The sequence below is a fragment of the Dunckerocampus dactyliophorus genome, chromosome 1 (genome assembly GCF_027744805.1).
Source record: "Dunckerocampus dactyliophorus isolate RoL2022-P2 chromosome 1, RoL_Ddac_1.1, whole genome shotgun sequence".
NCBI lineage: Eukaryota > Metazoa > Chordata > Actinopteri > Syngnathiformes > Syngnathidae > Dunckerocampus > Dunckerocampus dactyliophorus.
Window position 1 is genome coordinate 31442012 of NC_072819.1, and position 21810 is coordinate 31463821.

Below are 21810 nucleotides of genomic sequence, written 5' to 3' on the forward strand. Positions count from 1 at the left end.
ATCTCTTCAAACTGACTCGTCATGCAAAGTCAGTTCCTCAAACAATTGTGTGCCGCTGTTGGAAAACCTATCACTCCACACTGAAGTGGATGAAATGTTTGCGTCAACAGATGCTGAGATTTGTAGTGAATGAGCTAATTTAACACCAAGTTGTAACATCTGACTATGTGATATGTACAGTGTGTGTAGAAAAGGCATTTAGTTGGACTTGGAAGGTCGTTTTTAATGAAATGCTACAGTATAAATAAAAAATGGTAGAAAATATGGAGAATTGTTGAAAAAGACTTGGTAACATCTATGGGGAGGCACCAGAAAACTTCAGGGGAGGCGCAGTAAAAATAAAGAAAAACATGTTTTTCAAACTTGCTAAGCAATTGAAAGGCAAAATAAATTGCTTTTTAGTTCAGAGTAGAGTAGAGAGAGTAAACAAAGTCTGGGGGAGCAGAAAAATCCACAAAATATGCTCCAGAATATCAGTTTTTCCAGGAATAGGGGAGGTTCCAACAGTGTTTAATTCTCTGAGGAGAGGCTGCCTATATCTCATTTTGAAATGTCTCACCAAAGCCCCAATTTATATATTAGCTGTTCGCAATTTTTCCCCAAAATGCATATGAGAAGCCTTGTCACATTAATGAATAGTTTAGCGTGGAGGCTAACCTACAAATTCTCCTTCGCCATCTTGACTGCTTCTGTTGTTGTTTCCATACAGCCATGTTATGTGCACTCTCTTTCCACTCTATAGATACTTACTAGCAGAAATGAACGGAAGATCTTATGTTTCATTAGACGGGGAGCACTTAAGAGCAATTGCTGCATTTGCAACTTTTAACAAAGTTAATGGGATTGACTTGAGTCCTGTCGGACTTGGTTTGTCATTAAGAGAATGCAAATCGCTGCAACACCATCACTTCTACCTGGAGTTTATGCTTGTGTTGTTTCAAACTGTTTTGTTGGTATTTGTTGTTGGTACAGGCAGGGGTGTGTGCTTGTGCTGCGTGTGCACTTCTGCAAGCGTGTGTAATGTGTGTGTTCAGTCAGGTGTTTTTTTCTAATCTTCATGTCATTCTTTTCTTTCCACAAGCGGTCTAAAAAAACCCTACAAAATGAAAACAGTAAGGTTCCTGCAGCCGTTGGGCCACTGAAGCCCGTCCATGCAAATGTGTTGTAAAGCATGATGTGTGACCTTGCATTGCCATGAGCTCATTTCCCAGAAGTGCAGTAAAAAGACTAGCTTGCATTGAGCCCTTAGAAACAAATGATCCCAGACAAGGAATATTCTTGACACTGGGTTGCAGGGATGGTGTCCATTAAGGTACCTGGTTGGATGAATTTGCTGCAGAAGAACTAGAGGGAACTCAACCCTAACAGACAAAGCATCTCCACTCCACATCTTGTACAAAGTCTCCCTTGAGTAGGGGTCTCCAGCTTTCATAAATTTTACAACTACTTTGACACAAAGAAAGGACAAGTGAGCAACTTGTGTTTTAGTTATATGACTGGCAACATTAAATTGTACTTTATTTACAATGCATATTGCCACTCCAACAGTGTGGTCATTGTCTTTTTGGAATATTTTGTGGTAATTTCTCATTTAAAAAGAGGCATAATGTCTGATTTGATCAGGTGGAGCTCTACTGGTAACTCACAAGCTACCTGTTGGAGACCCCTGTCCTAAAGGAATGGAAGCTAATTATATAACTATACTTTATTGTCCACAAAGTATTGCTGGGAAACCAAAGCATGTCATAATGTACCAATGCTTCCTCACCTAAATGTGTTTCTATGAATGACTCATATGTTACCTGTTGTGATGGAGGTCGTAGGTCACATACATACACGCACGCCTCCCCGCTCGTCGGGGTTCTTCCCGTGGAGGCAACAACATGTCCTTGTGTGTCACACAAGCTGTCCTCCAGCACTATATGGGCCACTTATCACTCGGCTCCAGGGACCACTCCCTCCTCTTCCTGTCTGTCAATGATGGACTGCACAAGCATGCTCAGTGCAAACCTGCAGCCATCCTCTCACTTGATGCAACTTATGCACGTTTCCCCCCTTCATGCCATCATATGACTCCATTGTAGTGCCTTGGCCCCACCCTTTCTCTTCTTTACAGCTCACTCTTCTGTTTCGTTATCTTATGCTTCTTGCGAGCCGGTCTAGCTCCATTTTGCCTGCAGTAGCAAACAAAAAACTACCTGTTCACCTGTTGGATCCTTCTCAAATGGTCATCTCTGATGGACAAATGCTTTATGTTGACAAAACATGATGCTGGAATTGCTGGAGGAGGAGATGTAGAGGCGGCGTGCTGACAGTGAGAGATAAAGATAGAGGAAAGGTAGGGACTAGGGCACAGCAGGAGACAGACAAGGAAACAGAGAGTGGAACTGCGGGAGAAGCTCACTGCTGATAACTCCTCCTTATAATTTCATAATGTCATGATTGGCCCTCACTCTTTACTCGCACTAGCACCATTACCCTCTCTTATCTAGGACACAATTTAAGCTATAGGTTCTCATCAGTGCATGTCCATGCTGTGAATAACAATATGATGATGTGCATGGCTAAGAGGTGGGGGTGTTTGCGTGCGTCCCATCACATGTGCAGCGTGACACCAAGGGTGTGCCTTGTAATTAGCTTTGTGCTGCAGGCACACAATTTTGAGTGATGCTTCAGCTCAGGAAGCAAATGACGACCACAGGGATGAGACCAAGAGCACGAGCAGAGTCTCCTCTTGCCTGTGCTTTCAGCACAGCATTTGCATCTATCAAAACATTTAAGATTCCCTTCTCTCAGTGAGCTATCTTTATATCCTCCTTTTTGTATACATTTCAGTTACAGTAGAACTAAAAGGGACACTTAATATATCCCAGTGCAGACATCCCAAAAACATAGACTCATATACTCACTCATGTACTAGCTTTTTTAATTTTTTTTTTTTTTTTTTACATACCCCATTTAAAAAATTTGCCATGTGATTGACTGCCAACCAATCTGGGATGTACTATACACAGTGTCTGAATGTGGAAGGAATTAATGCATGTGATGACTTTCCTTGTCTGTTTTGTCTTATATGTAAGTACCATCTCACATTGCACATCTAAAAAGTGGCCCAGATCCAAATTGTAATCAAAAGCTCTTGGCTGCATATCAAATTTCATCCAAACACATTGTATTATTCACTGAGAAATTAAAGGAAAACTGCACTTTGTTTTGAAATTTTGTCCATCATCCACAATCCGTATGTGAGACATGAACACACATCTTTCTCTTTTACGTGCCTTCTAAATAGAGAGAAACTGCTAGCATGAGGCAGCAACAACGCATGTAATGGGATTCACCCAGTCCGCCTACAGACTCCTCCAAACACCTCCAACGTTTTATCATTTTATATACATTATGTGACCATGTAGTAGCAGGTACATTCATGATAACATGTAATACTTTCTGTATTTTGGTCATTTGAAGCATTACCGGAGCTTCTTTCCTGGGCGCATTTATTTCACAGAGCCCATAGCAATGTACGCTATTTCTGTCAACAACACCAACAAGGAGAGAGCGTTTGCTATCACTAATCATGGCAGACTTTGTGAGAGCTGCCGACAAGGACTAGTTTTTACTTTTACTCCCCCAAGGCCGAGAATAACTTTGCTGGGTGCTCGACAGATCCAGCTATAGTGAAACACTAAACCTCATAGCGTTAGCATGTAGCACTAGTGCTAAAAGTTTCACTGACAAAATGAAACTATACTGAAACAGTCACTTACAATGTCCGCTGTCACTGGGATGCTGACTGATGGGATGGCTGTATCTTTCAGCACAAGACTTATGCTCTCTGTTGAGCTGGAAAATTCATTTCAAGCTCACAGGCGATGCAACAACTCCGTCAGTTTACGTTCCTTCTCAGTAGTACTGTAGTGATGTGCGGATGGATACTGAAATATCGATACCTTTGATACCAGATCTTTCGGGTTTAAAATTGATTTTCAAATCAAAATATCGATAACTTAGTCATTTGAGGTATTGTGTATCATTAACAGAAGCACATTGGAAAATGAATAAATTATTGAGACCATGTCTAAATGGTATGCAGTTTTTTAAAACAAATGAATAAATAGCTACGATGTCTTATATTGTTTATTTTACGAGCTATGTTATGATTTGAAATACAACACTTTTTAAAATTTACCCGACATGTTAAATGTATTTACATAAAGTATTGGTATTGATCGGTATCGCCGATACCAGCCTGAATTTTAGTCAGTATCGAATCGGAAAGGAAATCAGTGGTATCGCACATTTCTACTTGGTAGTGGCATAAGGTGTTGTGAGTGAGGTGCTGTGAGCAAGGCGCTGTGTCACTACGCCGGAAAAGTAGTTCTTCGGTGTTAGCTCTTAGAATCAAAATGTCACTGTAGCTTGGTTAATATGAGGGTCACTTTATGTAAATGGAACATTGTTCTTTTTAGAACGCACAGAAAAGAAAAACACGTGTGTTTATGTTTCACATAAGGACTGTAGATGAAAAAAAAAAGTGCAGTTTTTCTTTGAGAAAAGAGTAAAAAAAATCCTGAAATTTCTGAAAAACAGGGGGAAAAAAGTAATCCTGGATCTCCACCTTGAGCCAAATCTGCATCACAAATTAGTGGGCACAGCCCCTATGCTGGACCCCTTCATAAAATGTCATGGGAATTGATCTGGTCCTCCAAACCAATAATCAAATGTACATCTTTGGAAGAGATATTCAAGTAAATTAAAAAAAAAAAATGTGTTTCATCTTAAACTAACCAGCTAGCCATTCATATTTTATTTTATTTTATTATTATTTTATTCTGTTCAGCATTTTCAAGTTTACAGAGAGCCGGGGAGGCTATGGCTACTATTACAAAATGAAAATGGCCGGAGCAACTCTTTTTTTGTTTATTTATTATTTGTTATTTACATAGCTTATTTCTTCCCAAACAAACTGGACACCCTCGTTATGGCGGAACATTAACAAAATGTTGGTATCCACAACTCACATTTTATATTAAAGCATCGAGACAAATGTTTTGTCCATATGCATCTTGTACTGTATTTCAGAATGCTTTTCTTTCCAGTGCATCTCACATCATTAACTGAAAACCTGAATAAAAACCGGCCTCAAGTGGTTATGGGGAGCTACCTGGTGCCCACGGGCACCGTGCTGACGACCTGGTGTAGTGATGCACACAGCTGCCTTTCATGCAACCAGCCTGGGTTCACTTCCTGCTCAGTGATTGTTGATGTGAATGTGAGTGGTTATTTGTCTGCATATCATGCTTTTGCTCCGTGATTGACTAGCGACCAGTCCAAGGTGTACCCCACCTCTCACTCAAAGTCAACTAGGGTAGTCACCGGAGACTGAACAGGATAAGCAAGCATGGGGAGAACGTGCAATCTCCACACAGAGAGCTCAAACCTCAGAAGCACCTATTTACTTCCTTGCATACTTCCTTATACCTTCAGCATACATCTTCATGCGCAGCCTCTAGCTGACAGACAGATCATGAGCTGTAACCGAATTAGTTTATCAGTTGTCGGCTGCAGTGGGGAGCAGCTAGCACTGACTCGAGGCAGCAGAGCTCCATCTGGAAGACCTCCTCCATTAGCTGACAGGCAAGATTAGCTGACCTGCTGACACACACCCTGATCTTTACTGATACAAACACACACACAGGCAATATGATACACTATTACATAAGAGTAAGACCCCCACCTTCCAAGTCTGGGAGCTTCTACTGGTTACTAATCCCATGATGACTACCAGTTTTCTCATTGTACTGTATTTGGTTCTCTCCACTTTTTTCTGTTTATATGAATTTTCAAATGTTTTCTTACCTAGTATTCATCAATTTTCCATTTTGATCACCCGCTGGCAGTTCTTCCCTGCCTGTCCATCCGCCTCTCCTCTCTATGTCCAACCTCATGGATATGTTTACAAGCCTACTCCAGTTTTCTTTAATTATTCACTTCCTTTTTAGTGTACTACCTTCTCTTTATGGATCAAACAATACATAAATAAATCAAGCGTAGTTCTTTTGTGCTCCTGTCAGATGGATACAAGTCTTCATATTTAGGAGACTTTGGGAATTCTTTTGCTTGGATGCGTGCAAAAACAGTTTAGACTTATCAAATTTTTAGTAGCTGCAATAGTAGCTGTGGAGTCATGTCATGTTTCTGTGGGCTTAATATGATGGCCTCCAGCATTTGGACTTAAACATGATTGTGTGTGTGTGTGTGACAGCCTGTCGATCTTCGCAATAAATGAATGATCAGGTTTACGTGCGTGCGCATATGTGAGTGATACTGTGTGTGAATAACTGATTTTGTATGTACAAAAGGCAGGGTAGAGATGCTGCGTGGAGACAGTGTTGTCATGGAAACGCGGATAGAGTGAGAGTTGGCTGTGCCCTTGTGGCTCCTCGACAACCTTTTGTTTTCTTTTGGTATTTACCTTGGTGGAATGCCTGAGGCAGACGGGTGGAGTCTTCAGGAGAGGGTTGCAGATATGGCGTCTACACTTGACTCTAGTGGGGGTAGGAAAGGCTCTGACTCCTGCGCTAGTATGCTAATAGCGGTATTGATAAATGTGCTGCCCATGTAGCATGATTCCAGATAAGAGTCAGATCTGCACTTTCCTTTCCAGCCAGTAAATTTCCATTTGGTGTTGACCATGGATCACCAGCCCTGGAACACAATCCATTCCACCTTTTTTCAACCATGAGGGAGTGATTGCGTTTCTACTGTGCCATAAAGCATGTTATCCATTAAAGTTACAGATACTGAATTAATCAGCTGAGTTGCCCATTGTCCTCAGAGTGCTACTGCAGCAGGTTATTAAATTGACAGAGAGAAGGTAATGCAGGAAGGCTTTTAGTGTCAGGATGCAGGAGGTGGATAAAAAGAAGACAGGAAAATGAATCCTCATTGTTTTTGATCGCTTCCAAGGCTGGGCTCCTTGGTAGAAACCCTTTGATAAAACATTTAAACGGCTCCCGGGAGATGTAATCTTCCACATGGCAATGATTGAAGACATAAATGAGTAGTAAAACACAGCCCAAGCAGGTAGCCCGTGTTATTCTAAGTGATTTGTGGTATTTTCCTGCCATCGCTGCACTGACTCGTCTCACTGCAACAGGCTCATGCATTAAGTATGGCCCTGCCAAGGAGAGGAGGAGGGAGGGGAGAGGTGAGGGGGAATCAGGCTCAGACAGACAAGAAAGCAGGTATGGATGGACAGCATCAGTCTGGGACCAAAATGAATGCACATGGCAAAGGGGCAAATGAATTATGAATTTGGGTGAATTTGGGGCAAATTGTGCCACAGGAAGCGGATTTCTATGAATAATTCACTCTGCAGAGGGGTTGTTAATCTACGTCCCACCATCACCTTGTTCCTCCTCAATTTTACTAGCCGTTGACCCTCATAATGTCTAACTACGGCACTCTGCCCCTTAACCGTCCATTTCTCAAGTGAGTACTTCCCTTTGTTTACGTCTAAATCACGTCATCCTTCTCTCTTTCCATTTTGACTGAGCCCCACATTTCTCTCGACAGATGAACCCTCAGGGGAAAAAAATGAGGGTTAAGAGGCGGGGGGTGAGACGTGTTTTCGTTTATTTTTCTCCCCTCTTTCGCCTTGCATCGTCTCCCCCATTCACATCCTCACAGCTGGAGGGGATTAAAATTTAAAAGTGAGGCATTACAGGACACAGAACCTGCACGTTTGATTTGACACACACACACACACACACACACACACACACACACACATGCACATACACACACACATGCACACACTCCTGTAGATCAGAGGGAAGAAGCTTTAGGAATTGATCAGTATGACTCACTATATTGGGATAATATATCACATGGACATAAAGCCAGCAGTGGAAGCCAGTCGCTCATGTGGGTGGTTGCCTCAATGGTGTGTTGATTTGATCTTGTGTGTTCCACCCCGCCCTCCTTCGATAAGAGAGTCTAATTAGCTTGGAACACCTTAGCAACACCCAAAATGTCTACTCAATGCCAATTAAAGCATTATGCTAAATATAATGGAGTAATTGTTGTCTAATACTGTGGGTGCCAATTAGGGGTTGATGCTCCAGCAGAACAAAAACGCAAAATGAATTTTTGTATGAAGAAGAGATTTTGAATAATTGAAGGAAGCAAGCATAAGGAAATCTTATATGGGGTGGGGTGAGGAGGGGGTGGGGGGAAGAGCCACACCCACAAAAATCATTTTGCTCGCTGAAAAACCCCTCCTGCGACTGCATGACATTCCAGCTGTGATAACAATGTTTAAAAGCACTCAGCAACACTATGATGGGTCATCACAGCGGTCCCAAGCCTGACCTTTGACCATGCTCAGTGGAGCAGGTAACAGTAATGCGACTGACTGGCTGGTTGGCTGCTGCACACTTTTGAAGTGGTGAAATGAGGCAGATGTTGGATGCCAGCCTCAGTCAGCCACTACAGTGTTGTTGCTCATGGTGTCGCACATCTGTTAGTGCAATGATGTTTGTGTGCAAAAGCTAGCAAATTTCCATGCCAACGCTTTTACTCTCTGTGTTTGTGTGTGGCAGCCCCTTCCTCGCACAGACCTCCTAAAGCATTAGTTTTTCTTTACTGGCTCTATTCAACATGACTGGAATATTCTTCTTGCAGAGTCTGCCTGCTGAATGCGACCCACTGGACCGTGTTTGAGCTGTCTTGTCAGTCGATTTGAGGTGTGTTTGTCTCTTGTGCATTACAATGAATGCATTTGTGTTTATTATTGGGAAAGGATTAAAAAACTACTTAATTTCCATATTTTAAAAAAAGTTGGCTATATTGGACTTGGGCCACACGGTGGTCAAGTGGTTAGCATGTTGGCCACACAGTCACAGTCAGGAGATTGGGAAGATCTGGGTTAGAGTCTCCGTTGGGCATCTCTGTATGTTCTCCCTGTGCCTGTGTGGGTTTTCTCTGAGTACTCCGGTTTCCTCCCACATTCCAAAAACATGCATGTTAGGTTAATTGGCGACTCTAAATTGTCCATAGGTATGAATGTGAGTGTGAATGGTTGTTTGTCTATATGTGCCCTGCGATTGGCTGGCGACCAGTCCAGGGTGTACCCCGCCTCTCGCCCGAAGTCAGCTGGGATAGGCTCCAGCATACCCCCACGACCCCAATGAGGATAAGCGACATAGAAAATGGATGGATGGATATTGGACTTATTTGGAATTATTTCCACACATTCTTGTGAGGGTGGGTGTTTAAGCAATCAGCTAATCTGCAAAACGTGCAAAATTGAATGAATTCTAGGTCAAAATACTTATTTTAGATTTAGTTTTTCTTAAGCTTACACAACCGGTCGTATGGGCTCCTACGGCCGGTCTACGTGCAAAAAAAAGCAAAAAGCACACAGAGGGCGTGCATGTGACATGCTGATTTTTGAGCCGTAGACTGGCCGCAGAGCTTCTTTGTCATATCAAACAAACTTTACGGGCGCTTTGTTTTTTTTGCAAGACAAACTTACGCACTTCGTACTTCTTTGTGCGTCATTCGTACGGCCAGCGTGTGTCCTTTGTACGTTTTTGCTGGTGTCAGGTTTGTCGATTTTTTTTTTCATACGTCTTGCGGATGTGTGTCGTGCGGCGAATGTGCACCCCACATAAGTAATTAGTGCGGCCATGACACTGCTGGCCTTACCACTTTCAAGACCAACTTAAAAAAACACTTGTTCCGCACTGCTTTTAACAGATCATGTCTTTAAAACGTATATACAGTATTTAGTAATTACATCACATTGCAATCTCTTAATCCGGTCTTTTTTATGCACATTTTACATGTTCATCAGCTCTTCAAAGTACTCTTTCCATCTTCCCATCATACAACTGGCACTTGTCAATAGACTTCCATCCCTATCCTTAATCACCCTAACCTGCTGCACATCCTTACCATCTCTGTTTCTCTGTCTTGCCAACCTGTATAGATCAGTCTCTCCCTCCTTACTATCCAACCTAGAATACAAGTCATCATAAGCCCCTTGTTTGGCCTTTGCTACCTCTACTTTCACCTTACGCTGCATCTTCCTGTACTCCTGTCTACTCTCCTCAGTCCTCTCAGTGTCCCACTTCTTCTTAGCTAACCTCTTTCTCTGTATACACGCCTGTACCTCCTCATTCCACCACCAAGTCTCCTTGTCTACTTTCCTTCCACTTTTAACTGTTAGTTCTGAACTCTGCTTTATGGTTTTCACTTTCTTCTCTTATTTTGCTATTTTGCACACTTGTGTTTGTTTGCTTTTTCCATGTAAAGCGTTTTTGAGTTTTTGAAAAGCGCTCTATAAAGAAAATGGGTTATTATTATTTGTAGTAAAAACACCTTAATTTTACACAGTATGTGTATAAGCTTTTCATACTGTGGACCACTCAGTCCTCATCTTCCGCCTGAAACACTTTTCAGTTCTTGCAGTGTAAAAAAAATCCCTCCAAAATGTGGGGATTGGATTTTTTCATTTTTCTTAACATTACAGCTGATTTTTCCTAATCTCTCACTAAATAATGCATGAATTTTAATTCATCTTGCTTTAATATTCAGGCATATGCATATGATAAGTACATGCCTAATGGTGTGTAATTTAGTCTACCTAATGCACCTCTGGTTTAGATTGTTGGACAGACAGTAATGCAAAAAAACTGACTTTAAAAAAGCTGTTGTTTTGATAAATTGTAAATATAGCTATTGTGATACATAAATAGTTTTTCTGAAAATCATTAATCCGAGACACCGTGCTATGGCTATGACAAACATACCTTTCTACCATTTTTTTTAAAGTATGGGTGTTAAGGTCCTGGTTGAAGAGGATCCCGAAATGCAGTGACAGACACCAGTTGGAGCAGTTTAGAGTCTTTATTTTACAGGCTTGGGTCAGGAAGCAAGTATAGTCGATTGGCAAACACAAAATCACCGGCTGGGAAGGAAAATTATACTAACAGAGAAAAACACTGAATAGAACAAAAGGACCCCAAAAGGTGGACCACTGGACGCACAGGTTAAAGGAAACTAAATTCTAGAAAATCGGTACCTCGGCGGTAATCACGTTGAGGATCTGCTTGTGTGGTCTGAAGCGAGAGAACAATCCTGGAAAAGCAGGTAAAATAGGATCACTAATGACAATAGACAACAGGGGCGTCCAGTGGTGCCGCCCACGGCAAGAAGTCAGGGATCTAGGGGAGACGAAATAAAAGGTAAAATGACAGCATAAAACCAGACAGTGAAGCAGAACGTGACAATGGGGACTACATACTGACATAATCACTTCAATTTGAATGCAATTGAGTGCTATCTTTTTGGCATAATTTCCAACAAAATTATGTGTGGAGTATACCTGCTAAGACTATCTTTAGAGAGAACAATGAGGAAGTGACATACACGCTGATTGGAAGCGCTTGCCCATGTGTAAGTGTACGCAAGGATGGATGCTGGATTAGTGTCACAGCTGTCACCCTTTGACATGCCTCCGCCTCCTCCTCCCTCTCTGCTCCTCCTATCACCTCTCACCCGCCTCCTCCTCACTTCTCCCTCTTCTCCTCCACTTTTGCAATTTAATATCCCTCTCTCCTCTTGCTTTCTGTGTGCAATTCTTCTGCAAGGAAAGTGAGTCAGTTCAATGGTTCATTTAATCCTAATGCTACAAGCTTAAAGTGGCCCATTAAAGGCTCAGCTCTTGTTTGGTCGTCCATTTTACCTAATTTGTTACTACTGATGTAAACCAATGAGCATTGCTCATTCTGTTTAAAAGATTTTCACTCCCCTCAGACAGACATTGAAGTCTTCACATTAATGATCTGTAATTAGCCCATTGGTGAATCATCCTTTTGTCCTCGCCACCATCTTTCATCACTTTCCTATCTGACCTTCCCTCACTCTCTAAGGTCACTTGTTTGTGGTACTGCCAATGTGTGGTGCTGTGTGCAAAGCCCAAAGAAATGGTTCACTCCAACAGCGGGAACCGCATGGCTGCCAAATAAACGTCCTTGCTCTGTTATCACCATTTTCTTTTGTCTCTTCCCTTTGAGCATCTTAATTATGGCGTGCGCTAACAGCTCTTTGTGTGTGATACGGAGTGGTGTAAACAATCAGCGGGCTGCACCACGTGGTGCCGCAAAGGGAGGGGGCAGCCTGGATTTTATGGCCAGGACTGGCTCCAAGATTACAGATGGCGAAAGGATGGACTCCTAGCAGGGGTGGTTTCCCCAACTCACCAGGACTGATACTATACTGTACACATTAATATAGCTATACTGTATATATCTATACCACTCACAGTGAGTGATCCCCCACTGCGCTACGCGGGGATTGGTGCACCAATATAAACGAAATCTTCAAGATTAAACACTGTTAATGTAGAAAATAATCATCATGCTCACTTATTTGTTCATATGATGCACACAGAGCAATTACCAACTTCGTGCATGTGTCTCCTTTCTGCCCCGTTCTCCTTGCGCCGTGAGGCGCTCAAGAGCACTCATAATTGTGAGTGGTAGGCACTTGTTTTTCATTTTTATTCACATACCCCTTATCACAACTGGCGTACCCTTGGGGGTACGTGTACCCCACTTTGGGAACCTAGGGTTTAGTTTATTTTGAACATGCTTAGAACATTACAATAAGTAAGAAAATATGGTTGCACCAGCATAATTCAACATGTCCAAAAGGAGTAGGAAGGAGAGTTTACTGCATTTCATCCAACCCCTTCTTCATGTATCAGCAATTAGGCCTCCTGCTAGTTTTTTCACTTCCTGTGTTTAACATGTTCACACTTACAGTGACCTATTTTTTTTAAAGGGTAATGAAAATAATAAAGAATGTATAATAAATAAATCCATCACGTATTAAATAATGAAAGAAAGACTACAGGAATACATATGGACAGAAACCTTCTATAATGGTTGAATAAGCAGAATATATAATAGGTAACAACTTATTTAATTCCTTATTTAATGATAATAAATGAATTAATTCAGAAATAAATGATATCAGACACTATGGTTCTCAGCATTGTGTGTCCTCCATATACCTACCTGTAAACCATATGCTTTTACTGTTTCTTCAGCTGTTTCATATAAGGACATTGAGTTCTTGACTCAATCAGCTCGATAATTTTACTCCACATATTGACTTAAACATTTTTGGAAATGTGCATACAGTATTAAATTTTTCCCCTGAAGTTGTACTTCTCTGGTTTGTTGAATAAATATTTTGTACAGGCAATGACAAGATCCTGTTTTCACGTATTTACTTCCACAGCCAATCAATTCATTAATAGCGCGTTACGTACTACAGTACATGCCTCTGTTTGGCAGGTTGCTTGCAAACCCTGTACAGTATTATGGCGAAACAAACAGTGCAACAGCGACTCAACAAGCCAAAGTAAAAAAACGGTTCTTTTAAAGTGGGCTGGCTGTCAGAGAGGCTCCAGCATACCCTCCGACCCTAGTCAGGATTAGCGGTAACGAAAATTGATGGCTGGATGGATGGCTGTCGGAGTATGTGCAAACAGAAGAACAACAGGTGAAACTGGGTAAGATTTCTAGAGTGAGAAAGGGCTGCTTTATAAAACATGCTGCAAAGCTAAAGTAGCGAGCCAGATTTCTGAGTGAAAAGTGTGGACTGAATGTGTGGCGTAACTGTGCATGTTTTACTGCCGTGCTTTTATTTTGATGGTATACCGGACACAGGAAGAGTGACGCTGAGTTTTTGTTGCTGAAGGGACAGACGGAAAGGTCGGTTGAGAGTTAATTTTATTTTTTTTTAATTTAGACCAAAGTAAGCACATACAACGAACATGGCATCAATTTCAAGTACTTTTTCAGATAAAATAGTACCTCGACAGGATGCTTTAAAACAGAACGGGAAAGTCAAATAAGGAAATGAATGTACTGTATATCTAAATAACAATATAAATGGTAAACAAGAAATTAAGTTGAAAACAAAATGATAACCTGGGGGTTTTCTAAAAGATTCAAATGGTTATTTGTATGAGACCATGGCTTGTTTTGTCTGAAGTATAGAATAATGAAAGCTACATTGTGGAATCCTCCTTGCCGTCTGTTTGAAACCACTCATATACAAAATATGGCAGAATGGAAGTTCTTAGTTCCCAGGTTTTGGACAGGTGCGATACTACAGTGTGCACGTCTGATACCGCTCACAAAGATCGAAGGAATGCTCAAGTCGTTTTTGTGTAAGCTCAGATACTTGAACAATTAGGGGGAACATTGCCCATCACTATACATTAGGTACACCTACACAATCTAAGTGTTCCTTTACAATGATAACAGTGTGCACTCAGATAAGGTATTAATTTAACAATAGATGGGTTTTTGTAGAACTACACTGCATCATACTAAAAGCTGTTTCTACACTGTTTTGCCTCTGACATAAAAACAGCTCTAACTGATGGACCACATTATGTCGTGCAGGTGTACCAAATGTATACACTATAGATGCACATAATATTGTGAGTGCTGAATGTACAGTATAATGCATGTGTTGTGATACTGTGTCCATTTGTCCATCTGTCCCACCCTCCCATATGGGCTACTGGACATGTAATTAACCAAATGGCGATCTTCTATTGTGATAGTTTTGTGGTTAGCTGTAAATTGGCGTATGAACTCCATGTCTCGGCCTGTCTATATGACTGACCACATGGTAGACGCTCATTTGTCTCCCGCTCTGACACATGGCCCCACTCGCCCCCTCCCTGCTACCCTCGCCCCTGCCTCCCTTCTCTTTTATCATGTAGAGAGGAGGCCGTGGACCGGACTCACAGAAGAAGACGAAAGACAGAGCCCTCTGGTTGTGTGTGTGTGCGTGACCTGGTGGGACTTTGATGGGACAGTGAGCAATGCCGGACGAGCAGCGACAGCAGGTTGGCAGTAGGGGGCGGTGCTCCAGCATCCTCCCCCCTGTCCTCCACCTCTTTCTTCTCCTCTCTCTTGCAACCCATTCCGGCCAAGCAGCCATACACATTCCATCCAACTGTGAGTACACTCTGATGTCATAATGCAAGATGAATGCTTTAATTTGGTGTGTTGATAAACTAATGTTGACTCATTAAAGCAGGCTAATAATGATCTGCCATAGTGATTAATTAGAGCGACGCGCACATTGAGCGTGTTCTTTGCTCTTAAGGGCTGGATAATTGTACAGGAAATATTGCACTGCTCTTTTGGGTCCCTCATCCAGTTGTGGGTCTAATTACTTTGTAATTGATCCTGTCGTATAGTACATTGATCAGTCCAGTTATTGATCTGGTTTCCTCTGAGCAAACCAAAATGTGATTGAGAAGTAATTTAATCAACACTAGAAAAATTTACAGAATTCTGCTAACTTCCTCCTCCTTGACTCAATCGGTGAAGGCCAATATTGAACCTCATCTCTTCCAGGTGGTCACGATCTGGCAGTCTGACAAAAAAAGAGAGAGTAAACATTCCAATTACTGCATTTGTTGCTCCGCTTTATCGAACAACACTTGCAGTGAGTCACCGTCCTTCACCGCCCACACAGTGTGTGTACAAACAAGCAGCACACATGCTCTTACACTCTTAAAGGCACACATTCCCTTAAATGCAGATGAAAATCTATTTCCCTAAGGAGTGATGCAAGGTGGTGCTGAGGTGAAAGGGCAAAGAACGCAGAAGGGTGGATGATTATCTGGAGGTATGAGGAGGAAGGAAAAAAAAAGAGCAGGTCAAAGATGTAAAAGGTCAAGGTGTCCCCTGCCTTTCAATTAGTGAACTGGTGACATGTCAATGAGATGACCAATGGTAAGGATCAATACAGGAGATGTGTCAAAGTGGTGCGGGTTGTCAGCTGTGCGCCATTACGGAAGACAATGATGCTATCTTCAATGTATCATAATTGTTGTTCCAATATCTGTTGTATTCTCGGTTGTAGCTATGTACAACATAATGAGAAAGACTTGTGTGTCATTATCTGTTATTTTAACAATGCTAGAATGATGAAATCTATTATTTATCCACATTGGTAATAGAATTCAATCAGAAATCACGCACAAAAACAGCAAAATTATGGAAGGCTAAAGTTAATGTGACAGCCTCTTACACTACACTATAACAAATAAACAATTAATTACAATTGAAACAACAATGTAAATAACAATGTCAAGTACTGTAACTAAACCTCTCTAAACCCTAAATTGAATGAAACTCAATTTAACATAATTTGTAATGTTAATGCTGGTGCTTATGCTCATACTAATGCTATCTAGCTATCTATCTATCTGTCTGTCTGTCTGTCTGTTTATCCATCCTGATCAAAATTTTGAGACCAGTTGAAAAATAGCAAGAATTTACATTTTGCACTTTTGGTTTTTAAGGAGGTTCTAAGTAGAGCTTCAAAATACAAAAACAACAAATGGAATTGAGACAAAAAAAAATGAGTAAGCAATTTATTCCAACCAACCATTAAACTGAAATAGGCTGTTCATCAGCTGATAAAAACGTTCAGACCATAGCCCCAAAAAATCCTAAACGCCCCTAAAATGGTAATGGTAATGGTAAAATAGAAATAAAATGTTCAAAAGAGAACTCAGTAATGAGTAGCTGCTCCATTCTTGTTAATCACCTCAAAAATTGGTTTGGGCATGCTTGATGCCAGTGTTTCCAGGAGACGAGTGGGAATGTTGTTAAAGGTGGTGAGGATTCACGGAGGGCATCCACTGTCTGGAAATAATGTCCGTTTTTGTAAAATTCACTTATCATTCATCCTCAAATGTGCTCAATTGGATTTAGAGCAGAAGAAAAGAAGGATCCAAAAGAATGAGGTTATTCCATTTGAAAAAAGCATTTTGTCAGGTGCGCATTGTGAACTGCAGCGTTGTCCTGTTGAAAAAGCCAGTCATTACCACACAGGGCCTTCAGTCTTGAGTAATGCCCCCTGCAACATCTCCACATAGCCAGCTACTGTTTGATGCCCCTGAACAACCTGAAGCTCTATTGTTCTATTGAATGAAAAAGCATCATGATGGTGCCCCTCCACCGTGGCGTGTGGAAAACATCTCAGGTAGGATTTCCTTGTCATGCCATTATACGTTGGAAGCCATCAGGACCATCAAGGTTGCAAGGCTTTTAAAGGCTGTGGTCAATAAATATTAATTTAAATATTTTTTTTTTTGTCTCACTCCCATTTCTTCTTTTTGCTTTTTGAAGCTCAACTACTATTACTACTACTACTACTAAAATTTTGATCAGGAGTTTCTATCTGTCTGTCTGTCTGTCTGTCTGTACAGTGTTCCCTAGTTTATTGCGGGGATAGGTAGCCAACTTCTTCTTTTTTTTTTTTTTGTTTTACAATTATTATATACGTCTTAAGGCTGTAAAACACCTCTCCATACACTTTATACTCTTTTCTCAGACAGGCAATAACAATTTCTTACATTTCTCTCTTGTGTAAACACTCTCAAAAAAGGTCAAACCTTTGTTTGAATTTTAATGATCAACACAAGTAATTAAGTCACTCACACATATTTCACTGCTGTGACTGTGCGTTTTTGTCCTGGCGCCGTTCCGCTTTACTGTAGCATTTTTGTATCCTTGTTAAAACATATTGCTGCAGAAGAACCGTTTCATTTACAAGTTTCATTTACAAGCTAACAAGCAAGCAAGTTAGCGATGACACAGGAAACATGGCAGGGCAGCATGAAGGAGAATGATTGACAATGGTCTACAGCCAATCAGGACGCAGAAAACAATGGGCGGTGCAGACAGATGAGAGTGGGAAGAGATAGACACTCAACGTCCCACAATTCAGTTCTTCTTAAAGAGCCAGGAGCTTGTAACTGTGATTATATGCTGTAATAATAAAAAAAAGAAGCACTAAAAAAAATCAGCAAAACAGAGAATCCGCGAAAGGTGAACCACGATAGAGCGAGGGAACACTGTACATCTATATAAGTGTCTCTGGTGTACTTTAACTAAAACATTGTTTCCCTCATGCGTACTCTCTGGCCTCCACTGTGGACCACATAAGACCACATAAGTGACCGTAAGTGCTTTTAACTTTACTGTGCAATCTTTGGTAATGCAGGTGCTGGCAAAGCTTGTTGTAAACACTTTCACTATGCTGCCGCAGGACTTATTTCTTATCCCTTGCACATAAAAAAAAAATTGTTTACACTGTGCTGCACTTTAATGAATCCAGCATTTGCAGTGTTGTGCTTGTGTGTGCTTAAGCATCTGTTTCATTGTGCATGCAGTAGATTGCTGGTTGTAGGTTGTTCAGTAGTGCTTTTCTGTGTGTGCTTTGTAGCCTCAGAGGCTGGGACGATTGTGAGATCATTGTGAGACAGTGTGCTGTCACATCAGCAGCATTTGGGGAAATAAAAGTGTAGCCAAAGCACTACGCTCTCATCTTTCCTCATCTTCTGCCTGTAATGCAGCACAGCCCCCAACCTGAACTTTAATTTGATCAGGAAGAGGAAAGAGGCTTATTACCTTTCATTGCATTCCCTTGCTGTCTCTCCACCTAACTCTCTGTTGGACCGTCTGCTTATTGTCTGCCTCCTCTGTTGGTTGCTGCATCATCACCAGCATCATCATTCTACTCAGCTCCCTCATCCACACCACCATCCTTCTTGATTCTCTCTACTGTATACTTTTGTCGCTTACCTGATTTAAGCCTGTTTTTTTTTGCAATATAGTCATATTAATGCCCATTCAAGATGTGACCTCAATTATCTACGTCCACTGGGCACTTCATTAGGTACACATGCACAGTCTAATGGGATCCAATATAAAACTGTGCCATTACAAATATATTATTGCCAGTATTGTCAGAGGAAATTAACTAATCTAGGGCACTCACTGAAAATCCCTCAGAATTATTAGAAATGATTCAGATAATGTACTTTACAAGACATTTGAGTAAAAAAAAAAATTTTATAAATGTATGTGTATAAATGTTTAATAAACAAAATTGAAATATTAAATATTGTATCTATAATAATTAGATTCCCATATAATAATATAATATATTTTTCTTTGACTAGATGTATATGATATTAAGTGTATGTATAATATGTTATTATATTGCAATATTTACAACATTATTCAAATAACTAATTGAGTTAATACACTCAACAAAAAAATAAATATAAATGCAACACTTTTGTTTTTGCTCCCATTTTTTATGAGCTGAACTCTAAAATATAAAATGTTTTCTATGTACCCAAAAGGCATATCTCTCGCAAATATTATTCACAAATCTTAAATCTGTTAGTGAGCATTCATCATTCATGATTCATAATCTATCCACCTCACAGGCGTGGCATATCCACATGCTGATGAGACAGCATGATTATTGCAAAAGGCTACTGCAAAATGTGAAGTTTAACTGTATTGGGGGTATTTCGGAGGGGTACGACAACTAGTCAGTGTCTGCTGTGACCACCATTTGCATCAAATAACATATACAATGATCCAGAGCATCCCACACGTGCTTACTATCTTCAAAATGCCATCAATAAAATGCACCTGTGTTTGTTTTCCATAACACATGCGCCTGCCCATACCATAGCCTCGCTGCTACCATCGGCCACTCCTTCCGCAACACAGGTGCATTTGACTGTATTGATGGCATTTTGAATGCACAAAGATACTGTGGCGAGAGCCTTAGACCGATTGTTGTGTAATTCATCTACAAGAATCACCTCATTTTGCAGCATGACAACGCACGGCCTCATGTTGCAAGGATCTGTACACAATCCTGGAAGCTGAAAACATCCCAGTACTTGCTTGGCATCCTCACCCTACATGTCACCCACTGAGCATGTTTGGGATGCCCTGGATCTGTGCATACTGTATTTTAGGCAAATGGTGGTCACAGCAGATACTGACATGTTTTCGGACCCCTCCCGACCACCCCGAATATAGTTAAACTGCACATCTTGGAGTGGCCTTATATTCTGGGCAACCTAAGGGACACCTGTGCAATAATCATGCTGTCTCATCAGCATCTTGATTATACCACACCTGTGAGGTAGATACATTATAAACCATGAAAGATGAATGCACACTAACACAGATTTAGACAGATTTGTGAATGATATGATATGAGCCTTTTGTGTACATAGAAAAAAAGCTCATGAAAAATGGGAGCAAAAACAAAAGTGTTGGGTTTATATTTTTGTTATTTATTGTTATTTATTTTTGTTGAGTGTTTTTAAATTAAAAAAGGGCTGTAAAATGATTAAAAAGTTTGACCAGATTAATTACAGTTTTCAAATTAATTAATGACTATTGATCACCATTTGCAAGCATTTGTCTGAAAGATGCTCATGCTTACTGTATTTTATTGAAAGAAAGAAAAAAGATAGGACAGTATTATGATATATTTGTATGTATTAACAGCATTAACAGCATTAACTGAAAATTAAAATCAAGCTAAAAGATAGCACACGTCTGAAAGTCTATTTACCTAACACTAGCTTCTTTAATAGTAGCAGAACATTTGAATCGCACTTTCACCGTGTTGTTATGAACAATGAGGGATTGTGTTCAAGAATATCCACTTATTGTTTTCCTTTGACTTTCTGTTTATTTAGACCACACATATGCGCATAATAAACATGTTCTTGTGAGATTTGGAGTGGCCCTGAATGCATCTAGTGACATTGAGGAAGTGTCATTCCGAGGCTGAACGGACTAGAAACGTTTTTGCGTGTTGGAGATACATATACTGGATAGTGTTGGAATTGCACTACTGTTGATGTGTTCACGTCAGAATAAAGTTGTAAAAGAGCATCAGACTCTGTGTGACTCTGCGGAGAGCTACACTGTGTCGCCGTCTGTTGTCATAACAGAGAGGCGTGGCTAGCCATGATGCGTATTCGTTAATTATGCCAAAAAATGTAATGTAATTAATTAAATTAATTAGTTACCACTTTTAACACGCTATTTTTGACAGCCCTAATTAAAAAAAACATTTATATACAAAATGTATAAAATAATTATAATAATAACAATATATGGTTACTTCCCCTATAACATTATGTTTATTGTAGTGATTGTTATTTGCAGTGGTGTAGAACTACTTTACATTATCATGTTTTGTAAAATTTGCCCCTGTCATGCTAAACTGCGTAACCAATATATTAGAAACACCTCTCAGTCTGATATACTGCAATTGTACACCAGCATATACTTGCACTGCACGCTATAACCACAATTAAATGAACACCCCTCTGACAATGTCAATCAAAACTGAGCATTTAATTTTTTATCTATGTAATATCTGTTTTAGAAGAGACAAATGCCACAAAGCTTGTGAACAGATAATGTTGCTTGTAAATCTGCATGTTTTACAAATGTGTTTTTACTATTTATTTCAGACAGTGGTGAAGCCTCCTTCCCTGATGGTCCCCTGAAATCCCTCCTTCATATCCCTGCATTATGCTCCATCAGTTTCCTCTCATCTCAACCAATTTTCTCATCCTGCTGTCACTTCCCCTCACTCCTCTCCTCCAGCCTACATTTCAACTCCTTCTCTGGGGACGCTTTTCTTGTATTATTGACTGAATATAGTTATCGGCAACTGTTAACCTAAAAATGATTGGTGTCTCCGTTCATTCTAGCCTTAGGCGTGCTTGCATTGCACTCGGGCAATATGCGTCACACCACCGGTTAATGCAGTCACATGTAGAATAGATCAAATACTGCAGTATATTTTGTATTTCTTTGGGTTTGCTTATTTGTAGTAAATTGGCTAACTACTTCA

The 21810-nt window shown here is 40.5% G+C and overlaps 1 protein-coding gene across 7 annotated transcripts in view; it reads left to right on the forward strand.

Annotated features, from left to right (window-relative positions):
* The window catches only part of l1cama (L1 cell adhesion molecule, paralog a), a 57258-nt gene that overhangs the window by 13847 nt on the left and 21601 nt on the right, over window positions 1-21810 (forward strand). For 3 of the 7 annotated variants that reach the window (XM_054780566.1, XM_054780562.1, XM_054780568.1), the window contains exons 2-3: window positions 14819-15056; window positions 18067-18081. In XM_054780566.1, coding sequence (XP_054636541.1) covers window positions 14921-15056; window positions 18067-18081 — 151 coding nt within the window. In that variant the 5' untranslated portion in view covers window positions 14819-14920. Of the gene's footprint in view, window positions 1-8688; window positions 8751-13314; window positions 13592-13778; window positions 13794-14818; window positions 15057-18066; window positions 18082-21810 lie in introns of those variants that run through there. The other 4 variants (XM_054780563.1, XM_054780564.1, XM_054780565.1 and 1 more) reach the window with 4 other exon arrangements.